Source organism: Lacerta agilis, chromosome 12 (genome assembly GCF_009819535.1).
Source record: "Lacerta agilis isolate rLacAgi1 chromosome 12, rLacAgi1.pri, whole genome shotgun sequence".
Classification (NCBI taxonomy): Eukaryota; Metazoa; Chordata; class Lepidosauria; order Squamata; family Lacertidae; genus Lacerta; species Lacerta agilis.
In genome coordinates this window covers 21,437,548-21,465,319 of record NC_046323.1, presented here as the reverse complement: position 1 = coordinate 21,465,319, position 27,772 = coordinate 21,437,548, and the positions used below count along the sequence as shown (strand labels likewise).

The following is a 27,772-nucleotide window of genomic DNA, read 5'->3' as shown; positions in this document are numbered from 1 at the left end:
TTGCACTACACGCTTGACCTTTTCAACGCATGTAACTTCACAGTATCAAGGAAACCAGGGGAAAAACGTTTATCTCCCTTGCTGTCCCCCACAGTCAAGTCAGGGGGGAATTTGTTCTGGTGGTCCAATATACATAGAATAACACACCTCTCCGTGGACAAAGTCGTTTCTCCTCTCCAAAGCGGGGAGATTTCTTCATTCCGTCCTTTCATGTGCTTGCCAAGCGTAACTAGCGGTAACCCAAAAGGTATCCAAAGCAAAAACTACCTCAAGTCATTACCTACAACCAGAAAGTGTAAGATTTTAGCCAATAAAGCGAGACAAAGACTTTCCTCTCTCCTTTTTTTGTGAAGGGGGGGAGGAGGGAGAAGAGGTCTCATTTTCGTTGCAATTTTAAAAGTTGTAATATTAAATATATATATATTGGGTAAGCACAAACAAACATATAAGTGCGCCAGCCTTGGCTCCTGACACCATATTATATAACCTGATTTTATCTGGATCGGCTAGAAGCATGCTTCCTATTAAGCAGCGGCCTGACCAGATTTTAATTATTCAAAACCATCCTCGGTCCAGATCCTAAACACCAGCTATCACTACAGTGGGGTGGGAGAGAACGCAAGTTGCCTTCCTTCTGATTTGGCTCAATTTTCTGGAAATGGAGTGTGGGGGAGGGGTGTTGAGAAGGTGGGTGGGGGGGGACAATAGGCATCTAGGGTTCTGAAAACCCTTCCCTTCCCCCACCCCCACCCCAAAGCGTCAGACTTTCCAGAACCGAGAATGCACTGAGGGCAGAAGCGGACATGGATGGGGTATTGTGCATCAGTTATGGCTTCATCCCAACGAAATCAATTACCAAGAGGCCATGGAGAGGCTGAGGATGTAATTGAAAGACTCGAACCCACACAGGTGCGAGTAGCTAGAGGCTTAGGGGATGGGGGAGGAGACCGGTGAGTGAGGGAGGTGGAACCGTCCTAGCTGTTTAGACCATCCAGTTGCGTGCCTAGGGTTCATCAGGAGAAATTGAAGTTGGCTGTGAGCTCCCGGATTCGATTCTCCCTGTTCATTTTCTTCAGTTTCATCCTGCGGTTCTGAAACCAGATTTTGACTTGTCTGTCTGTTAGGTGGACTGTGCGGCTGATCTCTAGGCGACGCTCACGAGTCAGGTACATGTTGAACAGAAACTCCTTTTCCAGCTCGAGAGTTTGGTGCTTGGTGTAAGGGCATCGCTTCTTCCTGCCACTTTTTGCGGTGAGCCAACTGGCTGCGTTCTCTCCTTTTGAATTGCCTAGTTTTAAGGGGGGGGATAAGAAAAAGGGGAAGGTTACCAGAACGACACCAGGAAAACTTGTGCGGCGTAGTGGGGCTGGGGTGGGGAACGCTTCCGTACTTAGTACCGAATATAAATTTGAGAAGGGCACTCTGGCCTTCTGTCCGGGTCCCTCTTAAACTGGTAGCCCCCAAAGGAGAGCGAGCATTGCAACACACTCCCTGACTTTACCGCATCTCGCTTTTGGAGTTGACACCGATGCGCGCAAATGCCTTTGGCAGTGGCGTCTTACAGGGTTTTGCCTCTGCTTCAGTTCTGGCCGTTTGTTCTCAAAACACTCGTTCCGAGACCGCCCCCTGCTCCCTCCCCTAAATCCAGATTATTTGAAAATGTGGTCAACGCTGCTGAAGTGCTCGAACAAAAAACAAAACAAAACAAAAACAAAAACAAAAACAAAAGAACAAACAAACCTGAGTGGCTGTTTTTGTTGTTGTTGTTGAGGGGCGGGGGTCGTTTTCGAATTGTTATGCCTAATACTTCTGGCGAATAAGGACTGCAATCCCATTTTAGCTACCCCACACACCCTTCCAGAGCAATCCTTGGCATGTTCGCACAGAAGTAATTCCCATTGTGTTCAGTGTGGCTTACTCCCCGGTAAGCGGGTATAGGAATGTTGCGGTACTGAGAATCAAGCCCGTTTAATTCACTGGTGCAGCAAACAAGCTTACATAAGAACGGGGCTGTGCGTTTCCAAATTCAATGTATTCATTAAATTTAAACCGTTGGGCAGTTTAGCGGTGAGATGGTTCCTACAAATACACATTGATGATGCACATATTTTATTTTATTTTTTAAAAGCACATGTGCATTTCTCTTTATTTTTTGGAAGTACATGTAGCTGGAGGTGGGGTCGGGGCGGGAAACCCAACTCTCTCTGTGTGCATTTAGATAACGATATGCATATGCATATATGTGTACACACACGTAACATGCTTCATTGCATCCTGTTTCAGAATTGTGGGGGGAAACAACAACTAAAAGCTTACCCTGCGGAGTTCCCGGTTTTATTTTCTTCTTCTTATTTTTTTTATTATTATTCCCTTTAATGGCATCATGAAATGGAAAAATTCTTCTGCAAAAGCCACTGGCCATCCCCGCGCGTTGAAATGAATGACTGAGCACCGATCAGGAACTCTGGCATTCTTGTGGCGCTCCCATTCATTCCAATGACCCTGAGTATATTTCAACACAGAAGCCTTGTGGCGCTCTGGAGAGCCTCTCGCAGCGCAGCCTCCAGCAGTCTAATTTGATAGTGCTTCATAGAAGAGAATTTTAACCCAGCTGCTTTTTTTTTTTCTTAAGGCATCCAGGATCGTAAACTAGAACTTAGCCTGTTAATGGGCTTATTTATTGGCGCTGGCCCCTTGCTTACTTTGGACGCCTTACAAACATCTATGTTATCTCTGCAGTCGCCTCAGCATCACTTGGGGGCGAGGAAATACAGAACTGTATTTATCTCTTTTTCCTTTTCTTCCTATTTTGTTTCTTTCCAAGCCCTCTGCGCTTTTGCTTTAGGATTTTGCCCCATACTCAGCTTTCCTTTTCTTTTTGTATGGCTCATAAACTCGAAGGGGTGGATATATCAATATTTGTTTATTTAACTTTACAGCATCCCAGCGTCCAAATATGAATGGCAGCTCAGCAGGTTACGCTAAGCCGCTCTATGAATGGCCATTTTGGTCAGCGAAGGGAGCTTCCAGTATTCTGGGCGATTCACACCCCCTTATCACATCCCACCCACCCCTCCTGGTTTTTGTGGCAGCGGGGCCGGTTGCCGTGCGCGGGGGCGGGGGAGCTAGGCGGGTAGAGAGTAGCGCATTTATTCCCTTCCCCCCCCTCCGCTTACCTAGCGTTTCCTTCTCTGGAGAGGGTTTGCTGTTCTCTGAAGGAGCCGGAGAGAGTTCTTCGGGGGCCGAAGAGGAAGCTTGCCCTTCTTCCTCACCCCTTTGGGCCACGCAAGCCAAGGTGCTGGGTGGGGATGAATCCTCGCTGTCTTTTCTCCCCGGATCCGGCGGTGGGACTGCAGGAGTCAACGCCGGCGGAGTTTCAAAGCGCACTTGAGGTTGCGGGGCGAATTGGGAAGGAACCACCATCTGCCCGGGATGGTGCTGCTGCTGCTGCTGTTGGTGATGATGTTGGTGGTGGTGGTTGCTGTTGTTGTTGTAGCTGTTGCCATTGCTGCCGACGCTGCTCTTGCTGGTGCCGTAAGCTTGAGACAAGCGGAAGTAGCCTGGGACTGGCACCCCGGCGGCTGTCACGTTATTCATAGAGCAGACCTCCGAGCTCAGCCTTGGGAAAATGGACAAGTCGGTGGCCGCCGCCTCTTTGGGGCCCTTCTCGGCGTCATAGAGGCAGTAGGAGCTCTCCTCTTTGATACTGGGAGCGAAGGAGCAGGAGGTCGCCTGCGGGCTCTCGTGCTCTTCCAGGCGGCAGGACCTGGGGGGATCTAGCCAGACTTCCATCCCTGACATGTAGGCGTGAGAAGCCGGCGCCACGCTTGGAGAAGGGCCTTCATTGCGTTTGCTCAGGACCGGGAATAGCCCGTAGCTTTGCAGCCCATAGGACAGATCGGACGCCTGTGGCAGGTAGACACCGCTGTTGTTGGGATAGTAGCCGCCGCCTCCTCCTCCGCCTCCTCCTCCTCCAACTCCTCCGCCGCCCCCGCCTCCTCCTCCTCCGCCTTCCCCTCTGCTTGAGGCTGAGCTGATCAAGGAGTCCACCAAAAAGGAGTTTGCAGCGGTGCTCTCCGAGCATGCCATGGCCGTGGTGGAATAATTTGGCGAAGAGAGCAGATAGCCCTTTCTGGCTGACATTTCTTGTGCAAAACATGCTGGATATGATTAGAGATACCCCCGCGCCACGGCGAGTGCGTGCAGCCAATGGAATCCCAGCCCTCGCCAGCAACCCCTCCCCGTTTGGTTTCGTAGGCAATGAGCTGCTCTCAGGTCCACTGCTGAATTGTGTGTGTGTGTGTGTGTGTGTGTGTGTGTGATCGATGTTGCCACATAGCTGCCCTTGCTTAGGTACCCGGGGTACAATTGATGTTGCCACATATAGGGTGCCTTTTGCCTGAGTGTGAGCAAAGGAGGGGGAAAGGCGCGCGAGGAGAAAGGGGAGACAAACAATAGAAAACAATTTGCCCCGATTTTAATGCAGCCCATAATTTAGCCAGGCTTCCTCTTTAAGCATATGCGCTAATATAAAATTGCAAAGGAGCATATTAAGCGTTTAGGTCATAAAGCGAGCTGTAAGTGAACCTTTCAACATCCCAACTCCTCTCTCTCTTTCTGCCACCAACATTCCCCCCTCCCCTTTTTGCTCTCCCAATCCCATCTCATACAGCCCATGGCTGTGATGAAATTAATAAAACCACCAAGCCTCAGTATTTATTGTCAAGCCCTGGGACGTGCATTTGCTTATCTATTTTTAGTGGTGGTGATTATGGCATCACGGGCCACTGGAAGTTTTAAACCAATCTGACCTCCTCACTAGCACTGAAGGTTTACGGACACCATAAAGTTACCCAATGTCTCCTCAAGATGACAACGACAGTAATGAAGAAAATTCTCAAGCCTGGCTCCCATCTTTGAATATTGGCATATACGTGTTTTATGCGGAAGCAAGTCCCACTGTGTCCAGTATTGGGTGGGTGGGTTTACTTTCAGCTAAGTGTGCATATAGAAATGCCGCCCCAGAAGTGAACCCCCGCCTGGCAGAGAGGCTGAGGAGCGCCACTGTGAAATATTCCTGTCTAGCGCCGCAGAAGCAACAGTAACAATATTATATGAGCCCATCTTTGTTGACCGAGTAAGCAAGAATTGTAATGAAGTCTTCCGTATCTGGTCTTAAGCTAACAAGGGAAGCAGAAATATCTGGTGTGTCTTGTAGGGATGAGGGTAGCAAAAGGTCTCACAGAAAGTGGATGCGAGATATCCTCAGATTAACATTACATTCTAATGGTTAGTGTTCGTTTTGGGGGGGTTTTCCCCCAAGGGGGAGTATAACAATCACACACCCACTATAGATTCAAAAGTGCGCCACAAGCAAATTATTTCAAAATATCTCCATTCTCAACCCATAAAAGGCTAAAAAGGACTGTCAGACAAAACTGTGTAGCCAGTTCGTAATTGTGGCGGAGATGGTAGACAACTAGCAGACAGGAGAGTGAGACCGGCAGACGGGGGCAGATAGATTTTATAACGGGGAGGGAGCGAAAGAAGGGCTCCACTTCTCTCTCTGCCTCTCTGTCTCTCATATTCTTGGCACACGTTGTTTGGAAATAATAAAAACTTGAGAGAAATAACATCTCCTATTGTCCATGGAGTCTTTTAGAATTATTATTTTTTTAAGAAGAGAAAACAAATAAATATTTGTTTAACTTTTCTTTTTACGGTTACAAATCCCTGCGTTAAGTATCTCTTCTTCCAAACCGCCCCAGCTGGTAGGATTTAAATGATCGCCTGTCTCTGCTCCCAAGCGAGTAGGAATATTCTTTTGAACAATTCAATATTGTGCTGTAAATCTTCTGCTCGGTTCCGTTTTGGCACCCACTCCCTCGTCCATAAAGCCCTCAAAAGCGCTAAGAATGCCAAGGGAATCGGGAGGCAAAGGCGCTGCCTTATTTCCCTGACCAAGCCTTCGGGGGTAGTGAGTGCAGCAGAGAGGGTGGCTTGCAGATATACCCTCTCTCTCTCTGGCACGGCTTACCCTTGGCTTTCATACACTGCAGGACGAGTTCTGCAAAAAGGGATATGCTCGTATGCCACTCCGCACATTCCCCCCCCCTCTCCACACCACGGAGGGGTGAGTGGGGTAGGACTGATCTGCCAAGCTTCGCATGCCTAATAACGCCCTGGTTTTGCCTACAAAAGTGGGGAAATTCCCCCCCCTTTCCTTTTGGGATTCCCCTCCGCTTAGCTTCTAAAACATTCAGAAGGCAGCAGGACACAGAATGCGAGTTTTCTCCTAGGCAAGTTAACGCGAAGGGGGCCTCCCGAGGTTTCTGGCTCGTCGGATGGGAAGCCTGGCAGAGATTGTTGCAACTTTGCCGGGCCCATAAAATCTTTATGGAAAGGCAAGACGTCCTTCTTAAGCCACTTCCACCACTGCCATACCCATCACCCTCACCTATCATCTCCTCCTCTTCCACCAGCCAAGAATTGCACTCTGGGTTTTTCACTTCTGCTGGCTTCCAGCACAAGTTAAGCATGGAGGAAGAACAGGGGGTCAGCAGCCTATAAGAGGAGCCGCCTTCCCCACACCCTGGAGTAATATTGTCCGTGTTTCCCCAACTCTACTTAACTTACACTGTGTTAATGTGTGAGGAACAAGTTCTTATCAGATTCCTAGGAGGGCAATATGACTTCCAGCAAAATTAATGCCATATAAGGAGCACTTTTATGGGCTAGCACATTGGAAACCTATTATCAATGGGCTTAGAGTTGTAACAGCAGATCTCCGTGCAATGAAATGGGACCCGCGCGCACGGCCCACCTTCGCCTTTCCCAGGACTTGGAGGGGCTAAAATCAGGTAGATCAAAACTTCGAGGAGGGGGAATCTCGTCCCTCTGTTTGGTGTGTTGATCCCCGCCTTCACCCCTCATCTGCCAGATCCAGAAGAAATGAAGTGCATGCTTAAAAATATATTGCTTCTTATGCAACAACAACAACAACAGCCGTCTACCTGGGGAAGGGTCCGTTGGCGAAGAAAGGAAAGAGAATGGAAGTCTGTTTAAAAATAATAATCACACCCCAGTTTAAATAAAAAGATTGCGAATCTATATATCCCAATGGAAAGAATCCCCTTCCGCCATTCCTCTCCTTAAATAAGTGCTACTGTGAAGAAGGTCGAGCCGATTCGTGAATCTAGCGAAGGCGAAAAGCCTGGAGATACGGGAATGCGCACCTCGTAAGTGCAGCGGCGACTGACCGTGTCCTGTTTCAGAGAGGTCCAGGGGCATCCCGTGGGCCACTTTGGAGGTCAGTTGGACCTTTAATCGGATTCATCCCAGCAAGACTCGGTTTCTGCTCTTAAGATTCAAGAGAAGACTCGAAGGGGGAAACCCGCAGTCGAAACCAGAGGAGCGGGGCTAGGAAAATGGTTTGAAACCTCTTCTCTTTCAGGTTAGAACCGCTTGCAGCTGGACACACACACACAAACACACACACACAAACACACCCTCTGTAATCAAGGATACTGTTGGTTCCTTTTCACTCAAAGTATAAGGCAATAAGGAAGCGGCCCCTCATATCCAGGGCCCCATTTTATGGCTGCGTTTGTGGGACCCAAAGCGTCTGGGCTTTGATGGTCAAGGCACCCAAGGCCGGATCCGAAGCCCGGGGAGGTCAATGGTAAAGAGAAGGCTAGCATTTGACTCGGGGAAGCTTTTGGATCGCGCGAGGAGGAGCTCGTGAACTCGGCTCTCGGCGCTTTTTTCTTTAATCGCTAACAAGGCCAAAAGCATCGTCAAAGCCAGTGAAGTAAAACTAATAATGTGCACTTGATTTTTAACTATAAAAGATAATGGTCAATTCTAGAGCAAACTAAACTACTTTGGCGTGCATTGTGTGTAGCGGTAACATTTTAAACACTTAACAATGTGTCTCGGACATTAACCAGGACTTTATAGCATTTCTTGAGACTATTATGCAGGGCGCGGGGGGTGGGGGGGGGGGGAGAGAAATGACTGCTTTTTCATTCTGCTCCTGCCAACAAACTCGTCTAGGAGATTGGGAAGTGGGTGGGTGGAGGGTTGGCGGGTTAAGCACCAGCAAACAACCAGCCAGCTCTACAACCAGGTTGCGCTGGAGCATGTGGGTCGGCAAAGCCTAGCGTCTCCGTAGTTGAGTTATGGAATGGATCGAAGGCTCTCAGAAGCCACCCAAAGGGTTGGTAGTTTGGGGTGAGGGGTGGGGAGACGAGCTCTTGTACACTGCGGAGACACCAATATCCTATTAATTTTTTAAACAACAACAACAATAACAACACAGTTATTGGTCCAAGAGAAATATAATGGCTGCATTAGTACAGTCGTTAGGCTGTTTTATGAGTTTGAACTGAAAATTAAAAAAGACTGGAAGGGCTAAGTAAAACACAATAACTTAAGCCAAGTTAGATCGGAGGAGGGATTCCGCCCCCTACCACTTTCTGTCTCTCTTCCTTTAAAATCCCACTCGCTGAAGAGAATGATTTATCCTCTACTTATTTCCAGGAGGAACTAAAAAGGTACAACATTGTTAAGAAAGGGATGCTATTTTGTATGCTAATTAAAACGGGCTTTATATTTCTGACATGGGTAAATTGAGGTTTTGCGGTGAAGGGACTGGCGGGGACGGGGGCGCGGAGAGGAAGGAAAAAGTATAAAAGCTATCATGGCAGTCGGAAGGCTGCCTGCCTTTAAATATATAGCCGCAGATTGCATTTTGTAAATCTCCACCCAAATTAATACAATCAGTGCGCACTTATTTAATATTTAAAGTGTCAGTTGTCAAGAATGTGACTGTGTGCCAAGGCAGTTTTCCCTCTGGAAAAATTTCCTAACAGGCGGCTTTCCATCAGGCGTTTTAAGAACTGCATCTCTGCGCCAAGAAAAGGTGTCAAACGACTACCGAAGTAATTTTTTATCTTCGCTTCGAAATTCTTTCAGGTTAAAAGGAGGGAGGGAGGGGGGAGGGAGTGAAGGGTAAAGAGTGAGCGACGATCGGGTTTGGGAGATTTATTTCCTTTAAAATTTGGACTTCGTTTGCACCTTAAGCCCATTTTTTTTCCTGGCAGCTGGGATTCTGGTCTGGCTGAAATCCTGCTCACCGGTTTGCTGGTGACTACCTTCCTTCTTCTCTCTGATAGGCATGGGATTTATGTGCGGGCAACCGAGCGCAGGATCGTAGCCTGGCACCCCAGTGTTAAACGCGTCGGTCGGGAAGGAAGTCCTGCTGGTTTCAATAGGACATCCTTCCGCGCGAGAGTGGCTGGGACCACAGGCGTATATGAATGCGTATTTACTTGGACGTAAATTCAGTTGCAGTCAAGGGCATCTCTCCCAAATCAACGTCTCCTAAGGAATGGGAGCAGAGCACAAGTCTTTTCAGGTCTCAGTGGGGCTCACATTCAAAATAAGGCCGTTCCAAGGCCTAAGCTAGAGGATCCGGAGCATAAGAAAGCTATTAAATACACTACAATCCTGCGCACACTTAACCTGAGACTTGAGCTCTATTGAATTTAATGTGACTCAACTTCTGGGTTAGCAAGCCTAGGTCCAGACTAGCAGACACGTATCTAGCATTTTCCGTCGTAGACTCCCGTCTGGTTCTAGTAGCCCATTATGTTGTGCACGTAGCAACGTAATTTGGAGAGAGTGCATTGATCTGACTCCAGCAAAGTTGGATTTCTCCCTTCGAATAATTTAGGCTAGGCAATAATATGTTGAAGTCAAAGCGAGGCGCGTGTTTGAACCTACGTTTCTTCTTTTCTTTCAACGTGAGTTTGGCACACTGTTTCAAACAAGGAGGAAGCAGCTGTTCGCGGAGGGATATCTATTTGCATTTCTAAGTTACAACGTAAAATTATAATATAAAATTATATTGAAGCTCGGCCATTGTTCGTTCTCAGAGGCATTTCCTTTGCACAGATTTGGGGTGTGATGTGGAATACTAGATATCCGAAGGAGACGTCGAAGTGGAAGACGCCTCTTTAAAGACCCTTAGGCGTGCTTGTGTGCGAAAAAGCAATCGCAGCATATTATAAACGTAGAGTAATTTTCACCTTCTTCCCCCAAGCACACTATCCCAGCTTATTAGAAATCGAAGGGGGTGGGGAAGAGTGAATATAAGGAATCAGCTACAAGGAAGGTTGCTTTCTGATCTACAGCAAACTTAATTTTACCACCAGAGGATATCTAGAGACTAACCATTGTGGAAACCTGTTTATTATTTATATTTTTGGATTAAATGAAAGAAAGAGAAGCAACCAAAACCAAAAAGTATGCTTCTGAATACACGCATTTATTCATTTTTTTGCTGTTTTCTCTTTCTTTCTTTCTTTCTTTCTTTCTTTCTTTCTTTCTTTCTTTCTTTCTTTCTTTTTCTTGTTAAAATGAAGGGGAAGACCTCTGATTTGAGTTTGTTATGCTTAAAATTTTATCAAAGGTGGACACCATGCTACTACTGCAGAAGCAGACATGATCTGCTAGTGAGACCTAAGAAATTGATCAAATAAATGCAAGAAAGATGCTGGGCTGAACGTTTCCCTCCTATTAATCTGTTGCCTTTGTTTCCATAAACACTGGAGGAAAGTTCCATCGGAAAAGAGGTCACCATGCTACTACTACAGAAGCACGAGGTAACTGGTGAAATGTTCTGCTAATGAGACCTAAGAAATTGATTAAATACATGCAAGAAAGTTGCTGGGCGGAATGTTTCCCTCCTATGAATCGGTTACCTTTGTTTCCATAAACACTGGAGGAAAGTTCCCTCGGCCTTCCCGCCTCGCCTCCTCCACCCCACCATAATAACCGAGTAAAGCTTTAACACTGGACTTCAGAAATCACAGTTCAGTAGGGCGGTGCGTGCTCAAGATAAGAGACTTTCTAACATAACACATGACTCGGACCAAAATAGCAAGCCAAAACTACAGGCAGACTTCTCTATTAAAGTTGGGCCTATATGAGTGGGGTAAAGTGGGGGGGGGGCATCGCATCGCGAGCATCTGTAATCTGTAATTTATCCCAAGGTCAGCTCGTCGACTGCTTCAGAAATCAGGACTGCTCCTCCTAATCTATCCTGGGTGCTACACTGGTAACTCTTCACGGTTAGCATCTGATCCCAGGCGTTTTACGCGAAAGGAAGCTCAAGAATATCTCCTCTGGGTGTTGTATAGTAAAGGTAAACTAGGTATCCCTCAGTCCTATTTAAGTAATTGGCCCGCTCAGAATACTGTAATCCTAACACGAGATCCCTGCAAATTCTCTGCAGCAAGTATGCTGATGACCGCAACTCTAAGTGTCCAGTTGATTAAATTTCCTGTTATTATTATCTACAAGGGTTAGGCCTTCCAGATTATGGCTCCGCTCTCAGAATATCTCTACAGCAAGTACACTGCAGATCAATAGAGACAGGATCAACAGAGATACTTTAAATTCAACCTCCACCCAGGAATTGGCTTTACATGAGATCGCTCCGAGGTGGGGGGTGTTAAGCGAAAGGAGCTTTTACTCTACATCCAGCTATATCGATTTCCAGCTTCTTCTGCTTGGAGTGGATGAGAGTGACGTTGCCTCGGAAGAAAAAGGCATTTAATAAATATCGCTGTAAAGCAACCATTGGCCGGGGGGGGGGGGTGGAACTCGGCCAAAGTGGAATGAGCAAACCACAGCTCAAGTCCAATAGCTGCCATTTTCAGTCTATGCCGTTATAGATCTAGTTGATAGAAGACACCTAGCGTCCTCCACACAAGCGTGGACATTCATAATACTGTATTTCCAGGGATGCAGCTTTTATAAGAAAGCCGCCGTCTTGGCCTACCTACGCCTGTTTCACCACCGCGTGAACTGCTTGGCAGGCCTTCAACCTGAAAACCTTTTCTCCACTCCTTTCGAAGAGTTGCTCTCTAAACTTAGCAAGTCTTAAAACAATACTTTCCACAGCCAACCTTTTTAATGACTGGCTTTTGCGAAGAGACACCACACCCTTGGAGTTTCACTTCCAAAAAGAAATAAAAATAAACGTGAAAAGACTTAATCGAGAGCAAGCAGACCTAGAGGTCACTCCAGCTGTACCTTGACAAGAGCTGCTTCCTCTTTAATCAACCAAACTTAGCCTCAAAGGAAATACTCACCCTCTGGAAGCCCGGAGTAGTCAGCCTTGAGAGAGAGTATGTGAGAGAGAAGCTCCTGGCTCAACGCTTTGCTTCTCCGTGAAGGAGTGAGCAATCGGCTTCACCTTACCTTTGCAAATCTGAGCGTGGAAAGTGAAATAATATAATGTGCAGCTCCTAGAACGCAAGGGGAACAAAGGCCAAGATTTCAAACCCCCCCCCTTCCTCTCCCCCTCTTCTCCCACTGCGGCTTTGACATTGATCTGAAGAACGCCATCTTGTGGCAACAGCGTTCCTCCGCAGAGCTGACCTGACAGCCGGTTTCCAAATGCCCCGCGTTAAACGAACGGATGCTTAGCGCAGACAATTGCCCTCCGCAGATCTACCCTCCACAGCTCAGAGATGGCTGAAACAAACCTCCGCCTCGTTTATAGCTCGGCTTTCCCAGTATGCAAATAGAAGAGGGGGGGGGGAGTCGAGGGCACTTTTATAGCTGCATTGTCCCGGCGACACATATGGGATGTCCCCCCCACCTTTTTTTAACTGGGCCAGGAAATCACCAGCAGCCTCTCCACAAAACTAGAGAAACTCCATGACTCAACCTAGAGATGAATAACCAGTTAATTTTTAACTAGCAAAGGAAGTTGCTGCCTGAACATTTATTGCCACCCGCCTATTCCTCTCCCTGTCTTCTCCCTCTCTTTCTCTTCTCTCCATCTATCTTTCTATCTCTCCCTTTTAAGAGTTGCATTCCTTTGTAGCATGCTAGCCAAATAAACAAACAAGCAAGTGAGCTCCATTCTCTCTCTCCTCTCCTTTCCGCCCCCCCCCCCGCTTCATCTTTGTACATTTCCTTTGACCAGACGCTGTCTGGCTTAGGTGGGGGTTGTCAGCAAAAGCCCAGAGCCAGTTAGCCCTTCACCTCAAGGTTATGGGTGATGTCCAAAGCAATACAGAAGTTCAAAGCCAATAAACAATAGGGAAAAAACAGTATGTACTTTCTCTCCTGATTAAGTGTAAGAGAGGAAAATCAACCTCATGCCACATCCTCAAAAAAGGTATTCGGTGGGTTTGTGTTTTTTAATTTTTAATTCCCCCCCCCGCTAGTGAGATTAAGAAGGAAAACCACACACAGCCCATCTGGGCCTCACTAGCACGAGGAATGCCCCCTCCATCCTCTTTCCCTAGGAGTCACCGCAGAGGCACCAACAAGTTTCAACCAATATGCTTCATTCTGCCTCGCTATCATTGCCGTTTTGGGGATCAGATCCTGCCACAAACATTTCTTAGCACTTAAAATAGTGTGTTCAGAAATATGGCGCCCGAGATAAACAAGGCCGGACGAACCCAGAAAAAAAAAATCACCAGCTTTTCTAATAGATTTTACACCTGTGAGCAAATATATGAAGTCTGTAATCTGCAGTTACTTGAAGGAGTGATCCTCCACCCCCACTTCCACAAACCGGTGAAACATGGCCTCAAGCTCGATGCAGTCTGCCTACGCATTCATAAATACCAGACATGTTGCACTGCCTTATCCTGAAGGACCAGAAGCAATAGGTGAATGGAATTTCAATGAAAGCATCCCATTCAGTAGCCATGATTCAAACTCTCAGAGCCCAGATCAAGGAATATCCACGAATACAACACAAGGATTAAAAAAATATTATTATTATTATTATAAATTTACCACATGTTTATTTTCGTTGTGCGCCGTACCACTGTATACATGCCACGAAAGACCTTCGCATAGTAAAAGAAACCATATTTACATATATATGACGATACATATCTTCAAACAGTGTTGGAATATAAAGGTATTGCGTTTTGTGAACCGTGTAAAAGAAATCGTGTCCCATTTTCGAAGCTGGTGGTTTTTACAACATTCTAGTCACCTTATCTTTCTTCCACAGAAAATGACAAACTCGACATTTTCCAAGGAAAAGGACCGTTAAAAAAACATATACCAACCAAAACGGATCATTTAAAAATGTACAAGTCTTGTAAAACTCCATTCTCGTATGAAATATACATTCAGATATTCTCTACAGCAAGCGACTTTTACAATAAAACACAATATCCTTTGTAAACTGATATAGACTTTTAAATAGTTCTTTTAAAAAAAAAAATCGTTGTTCTCTCTCTATTTCTCACTCTCGCTTTGGTTCCTGCAGGGAAATATACTTCTTTTATATATATTTAAAATAACTCCAGGGAACTCTCCGTTCTTTTGATTCTGCCGCCTGAGCGATTAAGTAGGGCTTTCGACACTTAATAGTGAACAAAAAGATCTGAAAACCAATCCACCATATTTACATTGTTTGCCTTCTGCTTGGGCTTCTAAGGGAAAGAAAACGTTAGTTGTTTTAATGATCTGATCTCAGTGCATTGCACACATCCAGGGTCCAATTAAGTGTTGTGTGGTATTTGCCAAACTGTCCTTCTCCACAGGTATTTCCTGAAGAAAGTTTGTGAGACAGAAGCCAGAAGCTTCCTTTTACTGTTTCCCCCTTTGGAGCTATTAGATTAGTCTTTCTTTCTCCCTCTCTTTCCACTTTTATTTATTTGTTTGGTTTTTAATTTTTTTTAAGCATTTAAATAAGAACATCCAAAGGGATGGCCACTTTTCGACAGTTGTTGTTCAGTTTTTGTTGGTTTAAAAAATAAAAACGAGAGCTAATGCACGTGGCTATGTGTTTGACTGTCCAGTGATTGTTTCCTTACCATATATGGCGAATTAATACCTGAAATTGTATCAAAAGGAGACTGTCAAACCTTCCACGCCATAAGTCCCTATCAACAGCACGGTTAGACTCAACACTACTACACCTCTACAAACATTCATGAATGGCCTTGCAACTGCTTAGATTTTTTGAACTTGGTCAAGAGGGTAACCGCTCTTGCGGAAGAAGGTTTGTCATTTTAAGGGTCGAGGAGGGGAAGGTGATGGGACGGCGGCTGTGCATTTAGAGGTTGTGGGGGCTCCTGTACGTTTTCTTTTGCAGTGGTCCATCAGGCTCCGGTGCAGCCATGGGTAGCCTTTCAAGCAATGTTCCACAGTAAAACCAAAGTAACATAGTTTTAGATCGACACGAATCCAATAACTCACTCCCCGCTTTTTTCACGTGTGAACCCACATTGGGATGAGTTGCAGTGTCTATACGTAAGAGGTATAAAAATTGCCTTCAGAGCAAAATATGGGGGTGGCATGTTTGGAAATGCGGGTCCAGGGTGTAAACCGTTTCCAGTTGATATGTCAAGAGCTTTAAGAAGAACTTTTTTTAGGGGAATAGGGAAAAGTAGGGGGAAATCCCAGTTGGTTTGCATTTTTATGGGGACGAAAAAAAATATTAGTTTGGTGGTTTTTCCCAGCGTCCTCCGTCAATTTGCACACCTCCTTCTCATAGGTAACCCTGTGGCTTGACCTTGTCATGGGCGAGATCTGAATTTAATCTCATCTTGAAAAACGCTACGAGTTTTTTAAAGTAGTGGATTAGCTGAGTAATATTGTAATCGGTCCCTGTTAATTTTTTTCTCTTTCATTCTTCTGTTTTGAAACCATATTTTTACTTGACGGTCGGTCAAGTTGAGCATTCGGGAGAGCTGGAGGCGTTTCTCTTTGTTTATATAGACACTGAAGAAGAATTCCCTCTCTAATTCTCTAATCTGATATTTGGTGTATGGGCATCTCTTTTTACGGGTGCGTTGTCCACCTGTGGAATGAAAAAAAATAAAAGGCAGAAGCCATTAAGTCTGGGATCAGATAGGGCTGGGGGGACGACTGCAATTCATATTTAATAAAGGGACATTCTTGGGTTGAACCATTGAGGAAAAGGCCTGGTTTATTAGCTACATAAGGTTGGCGCTCTGTTGCGTTCTGCAGCTGCATTAGCCTGACCTTTATTTTAGGAATATATTTGCAAGTAATATTCCAAAAATTCCAACATCTTCACTTTGAAGCATCACTTCAAGCAGTAGACCTGAGGCGCTATGCTATGAAATTAAAACCCACAGTGTCCAAACTACTGACTCCCCTAGTCAACAGAATCTGCAGTGCACAAGATCTTCTAGATGGACATTGTACAAGCAGCCTCCAAATGCTTGGAGCGGCAAGGTTAGGAAGGTTGATGGCAGACTCTCTGTAACGTAACCTAACTGTGAAACTGTTCTTGCAACCCAGTTTTAAGAGAGGATATAGAGAGCTTCATCGCTTGTTCCACCCCTGAAGGACATTATGCCCCCAGGATCTGAGAAGCCAAATGGACTCCTGTACATTGACCGAGGTTGTTTTTTTTATAATCTTAAACTTGGTTTTGCTTTTGTGTGCAGCTTCCTTTTGTTTAAAAATAACAAAACAGTACCAGCGCCTAGGACAACCATTAGTTCATTACATCTTATCACTCGCATCTGGGGGGGGGTGTGTGTGTTAAAAAATAACCTCCCCTCTGCAATATTCTCTCAAGTCCTTTCGCTCCTTCATAGCCACAATGGAGTTAATGTTCATAGCCCCCCTCCTTTAAGGTTTAAAGACATTTTACATTAAATATTGGTGCTATATTTCCTTATAAACACACATACACACAACACGTCCCCATTTCCTGTTACAGCTCATTACAAGGCTATTTTCAGAGGCTTTTGAAGGTGGGGGGTTGAGGAGCAAGAAAAATCTACATTAAAAAAAATAAAATCAGGCAGTGACAGGTTGAATAGCAATTGTAAGTAGCAAACCGTTGGGCAGAAGGCAACACATACTTGCCACAGCGTCTTAGGAAAATAGCTTCCTTTAGACAAAAAAAGGCCAGCCTTAGGTTAATTTGTTGCTTTAAGTATATTGCTACAGTGCAGGCAGCTAGTTTTTCTGCTAAACGCTATTCCCGGGCAATCGTTAAAAAATTGGGATGGCTTTGAATCCAAGTTTCTAACTAGGCTTCTGGGGCAACACATGGCTTTTATAAAAAAAATCCAAAAAAAAGAGAGAAGAAAAATAATCACAGGATTACATGGATATCAAAGGACTCAGAAATCCCCTTTTGGGTACATTTACAGGCGCAAAACGTGCGTTATTATATTTTCAAGAGTTTGACCACAGAGCCTTTCTCTCCCCACCATCCTCTCTCTCTATTCTTTTTTATGATTTAAGGGGGGGGGACTTTTTCTTTTTTTTGTTTTTTGTTTTAAAAAGGCATCCATTGGCCGGTGGGTATTTCACGGCCAATTTCAGTCCCCGCCACGTGATCTCTCCTTTTATAACAAAGTTTTGTTGGGGGAAATCTACAGGCCCTTCCATAAACCTTATATGCTTATAAAACAGCATATAAAAATTTAACAGCGGCGGTGCGCTAAGATTTCCAAGTCCGCTTCATAAAAGCGCCAGGGCGCTGCCTTTATACGTACTGGAGCTGCTGGATTTCTCCTCATTGTTGCCGGAAGACGAAGCCGGGCTGCTGCTGCTCTCTGTCCGCCGCCGCCGCTCCTTCTCCTCCGCAGCCGAGGCCGCGGCGCTCGCTGCAGCCGCCGCCGCCGCCGCTGATGCCGTGTCCCTGGCGCAGCTCCCGTCCGAACTTGACGTTGCGCCGACGGCAGCGGCGACGGCTGGCCCGGGAGCGGCTCCCCCTCCCGGGGGCATCTTCTCTCCGTTCTTCTCGCCTGCATAGTCCGAGTGGCTGTCGGCCGTGCCATAAGCCGTCTCGAAGAACTGGTCGAAAGCCTGCGGGAGCACCCCGTTCCTGCCCACGGTGCTATAGAAATTGGACGAGACGCTGGCGGCGGCGGTGGCTGTGGTAGCCGGGTGGTGGCCGTGGTAGACAGCGGCGGTGTTTTTCCCGAACATCTCGCTCATGCTGGCGGCAGCGGCAGCGGCGGCGGCCGTGTTGGCGGCGGGCAGGCAGTCTCTGTGCATGATCTCCTCGGCCGAGTAGCAATGCGGGAGGTTGTTCCTGTGGTGCCATTTACTAGCCGGATCAATGGCATACTCGCGGAAGGTGACTTCCCGCACGGGTTGGACCTGGGGTAGGTTGGAGGAGTAGGAGTATGTCATGGGGCGAGAAGACGGGGTCTGGGGCAGGAAAGAAGGGAGGCTGGAGAAATCAGGACCCGACACGTAGTACGTGCAACTTGGCAAATACATATTAGACGAGCAAGGGACACGCTCATCAAAATCCATCATTAGGCTACCTCGGGCTCTCCGCATTAGCCGAGCTTAACATGATTCTCTAATGCAGCTGCCTCTTTGAAGCAGATCCGTGAAGTAAGAAATTTGGAGACGTAAAGCTGACGTGGAAATCTATCCCCATCCTTAGCAGGGAGGCGCTGGTCACGTGACCAAATGTTGAAATTGACAAGCTGCGAGTATGGGCCCTCTCTCTCTCTCCCTCCCTCTCGTCTCTCTCTCTCTCTCCCCCCCCCCCCAGCTTTTCCCGCCCCCTCCTCTTTTGTAGCCATCTCAGGGGAAGCAACAGATCGTCACTTTTGGTCTTCTGGCTAAAAAGCACGAGATCTAAAGTGCAACTCACGCCGGCCTCGTGGACAGTAAGGAGGACAGAAAAGACTGCTGGCCTCTGTCCGGCTCTCTCTCTTCTTCTTTCTTTCTTTCGTCCTTCCTTTCTTCCTCGCTCGCTCTCTCGCCCTGCAGCCCTTCTTTCCCCACCCGCGCGCGCAATCAAGCTATCTTGAGTCTGTTAGCCCGCTGAAGTGCCCACGGATTTCTCTCCCTCTCCCCCGCACCTTCCCTTCCACATCCCTCCCTTTAAAAGCACGTTGAGTCGCTTCCATGAGATGCCGTATAATCTCCTAATTCTGCCCAGATCTTGACTTTTGGGAAGCGTTGCTCCGCAAACGACGGGGTCCTTGGGAAGGGCTCCTCCGGAAGGTACTCGCCCAGCCCTGAAGGGTTTTTTGTTTTGTTTTCCTCCGAAGGCATGGTCGGGGAAGAATGTGCCAGGGCCAAGTCTGTACTGATTTTCATGGTGAATGGATAACATGCTCGCATTCATGTTCGACTTCCGAAGGCGCTTAAACGCCTTCCTTTCCTGCGTACTAACCTCAGAGAGCCTGGGCTGCTTCATCCTAGCTCTGCTCTAGGCATTTCACGGTCTTTTATGCTCCCTTAACAAGGCTTTTCCTCTCCGATCCCCGCACACAAACCCTCCCCATCCCCGGCCTCCTCTCGCTTTGAAACCCCAGTTGCTCGGTTTTTATTTTTATTATTTTTCTGTCCATTATTACTTGCAATGCCAGGACGTCTTTGGATTGCAACCCATCAGGTGAAAGAGCAGCGGGCGACCTAAGGGCAGCTGCCTACCTGAGAAACCCACAAAGAGGTTGGATGAGCCCAAGGCGCGCGCCCCTCCCCATCCTGAAAGGTATTCCTCGGAAGTAAATGCCGTTCATTGCAAGGGACTCGTGAAGAGCATTAGAATTCCAGCGGGTGAGCCGCAGCAAGAAACAGTTTTGTGGCACCTCCGAGGCCAGCGCATTTCCATGGTGGCACAAACTGGCGTGGACTGGACATCCGCGAGCAAGAAGTATGCAAAATTAGCAGGGATAGGAGGCAGACGAGCCAGGATTTCGGCGGGTCCGAATACCAGCGTTAACGTTTAACTGCTTAGTGGCTTTATTACTGTATAGCACTAAGCCCAGTCTGCAGAAAGACCTCTTTTTTCTTTTCTTTTTTCAAGCTTTGACTATAGTCGGAGGAAAGGCGGCCTTATAGAGAGGAAGACTGTATAGAGAAGTGATCAGGGCTGGAAGCCCACTCCACTGATTCAGGATTTAGACTAATTGAACTCAGTGGAGCTTACTTCCGAGGAAGCATGTGCAGAAAAAAAAGGCAACTGGCTGTGTTTAGAAGTAGCGTCCACACCCAAGAGTAAAGGGAAACCAGGTGGAAGTGCTGCTGGTGGTCTGTGTCTTCTGTGTGGAATAATCCTGCCAAGCAACAGGAAAACCTACAGCAACCATGTCCCACCCTTCCCTATGTGTGCACTCTTACTATGCTTAATTTTAGGAAGATCCGTGTTTTGGCTGGATCTGATTATAGCGGGGCGGGGCGGGGTGGGGAGAATAGAGCTACCACAAGGCCACAGACAACTCACTATGAAATTGGTGTAAAAAGAAAATCCCGCGCACATATCATTCCAGGGGATGTAATGATCTCTTTGGGTACCTTTTTTTTAAGGGAGGGAGAAATCCTTTTTTAAATTGCTGTTTTATCACCCACCCACCTATGTAGCCTGTTTTTTTTTAATACACCAGCTCAAAGTTCTACTGTACACGCTGGAGATCCGGGGATTTGAATGTCAAGATCGATTTGTTTATTTATTGCTGAACTTATCGTAACTGACTCAATAACAAATCTAATCATGTTGGGTCTAGGGAGGAAAGAAATCCTCATTATGTATTTTCTCTGCGTTCGATTTAACTGTACGAAGCTGCAATTATCAATAATATCTAGTAATTACTTTGTAGCGGAGTAAACTAATTTATTAACATTAATGTTTATATGCCTTTTACCTCGCTCTTTCTCTGGCTCCCTATTTTCTTTTCTCTCTCCCCCCTCCCCTCTTCTTTTTCTTCTTTTTTACAAGGGTTACCAATCACAAATCAAACGCTTTGGACATATCCCTTTAATGAACTCTTTATTTTGGATCGCTGGAATAACTTTTATGGGCCTTCAACGGTTGTGAGCTGAACTTGAAATTATTAATTAATCTCCCTCCTTGTCGCATTTGCCAAGAGAGTGGATGAAAATAAGAGATAAGCGTGTCATCAAAGGGCTAGTTACAGATTGCTTGGGTCTGTGTGGGACTATAAAACTGTTTTATTTCTTTTCTTTTAGGGGGGGGGGGGCTAAGGTGCAGAAATATGCGACACTGATGCTTGCCAAATTGGCCTTAACGACAGCCTTTTCATTTTATTTTCCCTCCGTCCCGAATAAAACAAGGTACCTGTGAATTTTATCTAGCTTACATTTGTAATACACACACACACACACACACACACACGGTAGAAAATACATAAGGAGGATCCCCCCCCGGCACCCAAACCATATATATTTATGAAAAGATTGCTTGATTCCTTTCCCTTCCAACTGGACAAGAGTGGATTTTTGAAGGCTCCCCCCTTTTCCTCCCCAGTGATAACAAAGGCGCCACCATTGCCCAGACTCGCTCCGCCTCTCCTGCCTTAGCAAACAACTTTCTTGCACTTGTATGGAGGGTCGGGGGGGGGGTGGCTTTTACAGGCTCTCATTGAACCCGGCGCGTCTAGGAGAACCGAAAACAGTTCTAGACTGGCCTGGGGTTTTATGGCACTTTTGGCAGTCAACTTCAGCTTGTCTCTGAGCGGACATGCCAGATCCGACGGACGTGAAAGCCAGGAGACAGACAACCACCTACACGGATCCCCCCCCCTCTCCCCGCCTCGCTGGTTTCAATAAGTCTGCTGCAGCCTTAGGTGGACAGGGGGCAGGTTTGGAAGCCCGAGGTTTGTTGTTCGGTAGGGCTCCAGGTCCTTTGGGTGACCAAGAGTCTTGCATGTTCAAATCCTTTCAGACAAAGGGGAAATTAAGATGGGGCGGCGAGGAGGATATAGGATGAAGGAAGCCTGTCGAGTTGTCTGCACCCTCAGCCATCTCCTGTCTGGCTTGGGATATTAGTGATGGGATTTCGTTTTTCGGAAATGAATTAGATACTCGGAGATTTGGGTGCAGTTGCATTTTTGTGCAAAGGAAGAGGTGGCGGTGTGTGTGGTGGAGGAGGGGTGGGGGACACACACACTATGCATTGACTCCTGGCAACCGCTTACATTTGTGAAGCCATTAAAGGCTATTATGCAAAGGGACAAGACTTAAGGGTGCCGCTAGTCTAAGAATTAGTAGGCACCCAAGGCACACTTATCTCTGCTTTATTTGCTGCTAAGTGAAAGGCCGCTAATGTGTATGCCTGCAACTTCTCCAAATGGGCCCCCAGTTATGGCGAGCCTGCTGTTAAGGTGGCTACTTCGGGGGCTTATTTGTTTGCTCTCCTTTTTTTTTTTTTAAAAAAAAAGCCCCCCCCTTGAATGCAATATCCGCGACTTCCTCTGCTGAGATTCGGTAGGAGGAGGGAAAAGGAGCTGAGGATCATCCCTGAGCCTCAGCTATCCCCACAATTCACCTTGTGCGAAAGCCACGTAGATAACACGGAGGTGTTTAGTTTGGGATTAGAAATCGAGGGTCTCAATTTAAGGATTTAAGGATTCGGTGCACGTAAGTGGGGGAAATAGGAAAACACATGCCTCCACTAAACGAGGAAGAACGGTTTCCATTCCGGAAGATTATAGGCTTTCTCTTCGTCGTTGTAACGAGCACAAGTAGAAAGATTCGAAATGATCCCTTTGTTCTCTAAAGACCTCGCTTTATTATATGTTAAACGCCTATTCGCTTTCTTACCTATAAATTGTCTAGTATGGTTTTATGCCAGGCGCCCGACACTCAGATGTATACGATATTATAGAGAATGGTTGCTTCTTTATGGGCATATATTTGGCAGATGTTTGTGAAAATTCGCTTTATCACATCTTTTTTCTTAATGTATAATGTGTTTTGCCATTGGGCCCATGCTGCAGAATTTTATTTTATTTGCAAGTGATCTCTTTCAGTTCAGATGTACGGTGTGGTACATGTCGCTGGACTTAAATGGGATTTAGGTCTGCGGGATTTGTAATGTTACTGTGGGTATATGCCCTCTATTAGCTAGGTAGGTTGCATATGGCACCTAAATGGACAATCAGGAGAGATGCTTGTTGATGCTGCAAGTGACTCCTGGCTTTTAATTTTCCATTACTTAAAACAAAAGCAGCTATGTAAACGAAGTTTCATTGCTGTAAAACCATTTAGAAACTATGCTTGTAAATGTATTCTGTGCCATTGGCCAATATTTTCCCTCTATTTGCTGTTCTTCTTAAATGCACACTTGCTGTTATAGAAATGGCCTACAAATACATAAATAAATTCACTGGGCATGAACCAGGTAAAATTAAGCATTTTCATTGTCCCTTGTTTCAGTTGGGAGAGGTTTTCTCCTGTTCTCTGCCACTGAACTCAGTGGGGTTTATAATCACTTGTACACTGGATCATGTCCTTGGAAGCAATTATTAGGAATATTGTATGATGAAATATATGTTTAAAACAGTAGCTTCGGTTGTATTTCCCTAACAGTGAATGGATATTAACAAAATACAGAATGTGGAATAAGGTGCTGGTTTTTCTTGCAATTTGCCCTAGAGATACTGGTGTCAGTATTTAAAAATTAAAGCAAATAAATGCATGTGAAAATGTATTTTTGTTGCCTGATGAGATGGCACTAACTGATTCCGACCCTATACATATTTGATTAGAAATAAAGTATGGGCCCGATCCTGTCTAAAACTGGAAGTGTTTCTTTGACATCGGAAATCATGTCTAGGTTAAAGTTAAGGGTTTTTAGTCGCCATTAGTTTAAGCAAGAGAGATTGACTTTCCTGAACTGCTGTTAAGATTATTAGACACCCCAACCCGCCTAAGTTACTTTCCCTATCATAAACTGCGTTTGCTTCCAAGCAAGCCCCATCGCTTTCCACGAAATCCGCTTCCAAGTAATTACCCTTGGAGCTATGAGCTACATGTGCTTCCAAGATACGAATATACCGCTTACAAGCGGTAGTCATAGATGTGAATTTTCTGTGTGCCTTTCGTCCACCTCAGTGCAGCATTTGTTTCATTATAGCACTCAGCAACAGCTTCTGCGATAGACAGGGCGACTCTACTGTACACTCCATAGCGTTGCATAAGCATTTGCAAATAAAACTGAGGTATTACTTTAGATGTTGCAGTCAGAGTTTCTGTGACCGACTGGCCGGAGAAGGAGCCACATACATATTCATGCTCTTGTGCTTTGGGTGTACATTCTGGCGTGTACATTTATTTGACCACTCTCCTCTCCCCACTAAATGAAAATATGGGCAGCACACACAGGATTCCCAATTCTTCTTTTGAGTTCCAATACACAAAGCGTTCATATTCAAGGTACTCAAGGTGTTTAGACCAGCTAACTTGGTTTGAGAAGAAAAAGCAGGAGGGTGAGGGGTGGTGGTGGAAATGTCTACACGTTCCTTGATGGACAAAACACACCCGGTTCATATCCACGAAATCCCTAACAAATCAGCCATTGCAGAACGTAATAAGCATCAGCCGGTTAAACCACAGCACTGTAGCACCTATCAATTATTTTTTTTTATTTCTAGGATTTTTTTTCCTTCAAGGTTGCGTCTAGATCTGCCCCAGCAGATCTGCTGCTTCAAGAGAGTAAAACACGGACACCACTCTAGTAAATTTCGAAGACATAATATGCTCTGACATCCTAATGAGAAGTCCAGCCACGGATTCTGAACCTGGTGGTTTTTCCTAAAGACCGTGAGGTCAATGTCTGGTCTGCAAAGGAGACCATTCCCGTTTATAAACAACCAAAACAACCGCAGGACAACATTTCAAGTTTGACATATTTAGACGTATTGTCACAGGTAATGCCTTGAACTTGACCTTAGGTTTGTTAATCAACAAAATCCACGAGAATAAAACATTTTGATGCAATGATCGTGCTCTGTTTCATTATTTACTTAATGGATGAAAAACCGTTCAATTTCTTTCATTTTTCTATTCCCAACGTTGAAAATTTATTTCTTGTTCAAGACTAGATATTTGAGCAAAATTTTTTTTTATTTCATTATACCTGTTGTACCTTCAGTGATTTCACTAATATTGTTCTTCGGATACAGAAAAGTAATTTGATAAAGTGTTATTATTTGAATCACCTGTTAGGTACAATAAGTACAATAACATATATGTTTTTTTAACTCCTCGCATGGGAGGTAAAATATATGCTTTTAAACAACCGTAGAATTAGTACGACCTATTATAACAACACTTTGTTCCAATAAGAAAACGTTTATTATTTTCCCTAAATCACCAAGTGACGACACAAAGCTTCTCCTTATTCCGTGCTGCAAACTCATTGTAAAAACCATTCTTGATAATCGCAATATTCACCTAACATACAATATTCCTCGTCTCCAGAGTTTCTCGGTAGCTTCAGAATAGGAACTTCAGATTTTAGACGGCCTTCAAACAAACAAATTGCCTGCGTTTTTGCAAAGCTACTCTGCTATACTGGACAAAAAATGCAAACCACGGACCATTAAAGCTGCAGTACAAAGGAATAAGATAACTGTATTCTCATTGGGCCTCGTCGTCCCGCAATTCTAGGAGCATTGACTTGAGACTAAGGTTCCATTCATCTCACTATAACTTAATTCTGGGTAAACGTGATTAAGATAGGGCTGACTATCATTTTCGCACCACACTGATTAAATATACATTCGCTGCTCACAGAATACTATTATTATAGGAAGGGGCAGCAGGCAGGGGCATTTATTTCCCGAAGAACCAAAGCAAATCTGCGTGGCTGAGAATATTTAGTATGGCCGACAGGTCCATTCCTGCACCATTTGCATCGTCTTCACCAGAAAGGAGCATGAAAATATTGATAACCAGATTTAAAATAGGGATTCGGGGAATGGGAAGGAATCTTAACCCCACTGCGAGTCTAATATGTCGGAGAACCTTCTTCTACAGTACCCGCACCAGGAACAGAAGGGGCAAAGCGCAGGGGTTTTTTTGGGGGGTGGGGTGGGGTGGGGGTTATAGAATACGCTTTTCCCACGGGGGTCAAGCAAGGATGATAGTGAATGGAGGGGTCTACGGGGGGGGCTCTTGTCCCACTCTGGCCCCGCCTATGCTCTTCTGCATCGTTTGCATCAAGACTGCCTCAGCAATGCCCCGAAAAATAATAATAGCCAGAATAAACTGGTTCGAATGAGCTGCAGGGCTGGGGAAAATGGTTATAGCCCCCTTTAGCTGCATTGAGGTTGAATTGTATCTGTATCTATCTACACACACACACGCACACACACACGCACACACACACTTTGGTATTATTTGCATCAATAATGAGAGAGTGGGCGGGAATAATAACAAGCAGAATAAATAGGCTAACAATAAGGGGGAATATTAATTACTCTGTAGTGCCCTGGGTTTGAATTGGATTGATAATCCTTTATTTGCACCAGCGACAAGCAGAAAAATAGCAGTCAGCAGAAATTGGCTAAAAATACACACGGAGCCGCAGCGCCCTCATCTAACATTTCCTCACCCCGTCCCTATCTCCACACAGCTGTCCACCCTAGTGGGTCTCCTTGTTTTGTTAAACCTTATTTATATTTAGTGACACGCAAACCATTAACTATAGACCAGGGGAAAAGAAACCAAGGCGTCTTCGATTGCCATCGAAATCTTCCCTGAGGCATCCCTTGCCAAAGTCCAGGGTCGGATAAAAAAAAAGCTTTTAAACCACATGGTACCCCCCCCCCACGAACATATTTCTGATGTTCCAAATAATCAAAATGGAAGGCGGATTAAGCAGAACTATAGAAAGCGGGGCTGTTCCCTGTTGTGCCTAGGGATGCTGTCCCAAAGATAAATAATTGTAATAAAAGATGTATTAATAAATTCATGCACACATTGCGAAAGCTTCCTATTTGACGGCAAATAGATTTTGGGCGGCGTGGGGAGAGGGAGGTGGGACTTCTAGAAATTGCACCTCGAATTGTGGCGTGAATAAAAATGCAGGCGAACTGCAGGAAAGAGGGAAATGTTACTTCCCTCTTTCCAGATAATAAACACTTCGTTATTCCATAAATGGTTTTTTGGGGTGGCGGTTAGTAAAAATAAATATATTGGTGCTTTTTCGAATATTATCTATATCCAATCTATATTCATCGATAGACAGATAGATATGAAACGTCAAAGCGGATGGGTGGTGAAAAAATAACGGCTTTGGGGTAAAGGTGTGGGAATAATAATACATCCCACAAAAGGAAAGAAAGAGACTCATAGAAAGACAATTTAGACTACACCGATCGCAGCCACGCATTCAGCAGCGGCACCAGAAATTTTATGAATACATATTCATATTCATATTCATATTCACATGGCATTGTCACGGGCGTGGAGATTATCAGAATAATCTTACCCCATTCTCCAAGATCCAGTCTACCGGCGCAAAACATCAAAGAGGAACTGGACAAGCAGGTTTCGGATCTCGCCTCTAAAGCTCCAGATCAACTCGGATTTTAAGGGAGGGGGGAGACCGGGGGAGCCTGTATGCTAATAAAGCTGGATTGAGGCCGGTTGATCTAGACCCCCTCCGGGTTTTGAATCATCCGACGATCGGGAAGCAGAGCCCTTAAGGTTAGTCTGCTTCTTCTCGTTACAAACTTGAGCCAGAACATGCGCCCAACATCTCACGTTTACTTACTTCTTCTCCTCTCAAATCCCGCTGCTTAAAGTTCCGATGTAGATTATCAGGCCAAGGAAAGTGAGGGAATGAGACTCAAGGGAGGTGGAATCCCATACGTGTCCTCCCCCCACTAGTCCCACCAGAGGGAAAGTCCAAATGTTTTTGATGGCGGAACACCCTGACGTTCCCTCCCCAATTCACCATGGGTCACCGTACAGTAATGACCGTGGTTTGTGCGTTGTAGGACTTGACCTTTACTAC

The 27,772-nt window shown here is 45.6% G+C and overlaps 2 protein-coding genes across 4 annotated transcripts; both read right to left on the bottom strand.

Annotated features, from left to right (window-relative positions):
* Window positions 1–760: 760 nt before the first annotated feature.
* HOXA10 (homeobox A10) lies at window positions 761–4,421 on the bottom strand. The gene is made up of 2 exons (XM_033164960.1): window positions 3,177–4,421; window positions 761–1,288 (listed from the first exon to the last, which is right to left on the bottom strand). Exons 1-2 carry the CDS (start codon window positions 4,141–4,143, stop codon window positions 1,014–1,016), a joined length of 1,242 nt encoding a protein of 413 aa, XP_033020851.1. The 5' UTR covers window positions 4,144–4,421; the 3' UTR covers window positions 761–1,013.
* A 10,386-nt stretch (window positions 4,422–14,807) lies between these two features.
* Window positions 14,808–27,772, bottom strand: HOXA11 (homeobox A11). Of its 3 annotated transcripts, none has more exons than XM_033164967.1 (3): window positions 27,245–27,772; window positions 17,535–18,195; window positions 14,808–15,853 (listed from the first exon to the last, which is right to left on the bottom strand). In XM_033164967.1, exons 2-3 carry the CDS (start codon window positions 18,175–18,177, stop codon window positions 15,621–15,623), a joined length of 876 nt encoding a protein of 291 aa, XP_033020858.1. In that variant the 5' UTR covers window positions 18,178–18,195; window positions 27,245–27,772; the 3' UTR covers window positions 14,808–15,620. The 3 variants fall into 3 exon arrangements, with proteins under 3 accessions (XP_033020858.1, XP_033020859.1, XP_033020857.1); XM_033164968.1 differs by lacking the exon at window positions 27,245–27,772 and adding an exon at window positions 18,653–18,713; XM_033164966.1 differs by lacking the exon at window positions 27,245–27,772 and having other exon boundaries at window positions 17,535–18,498.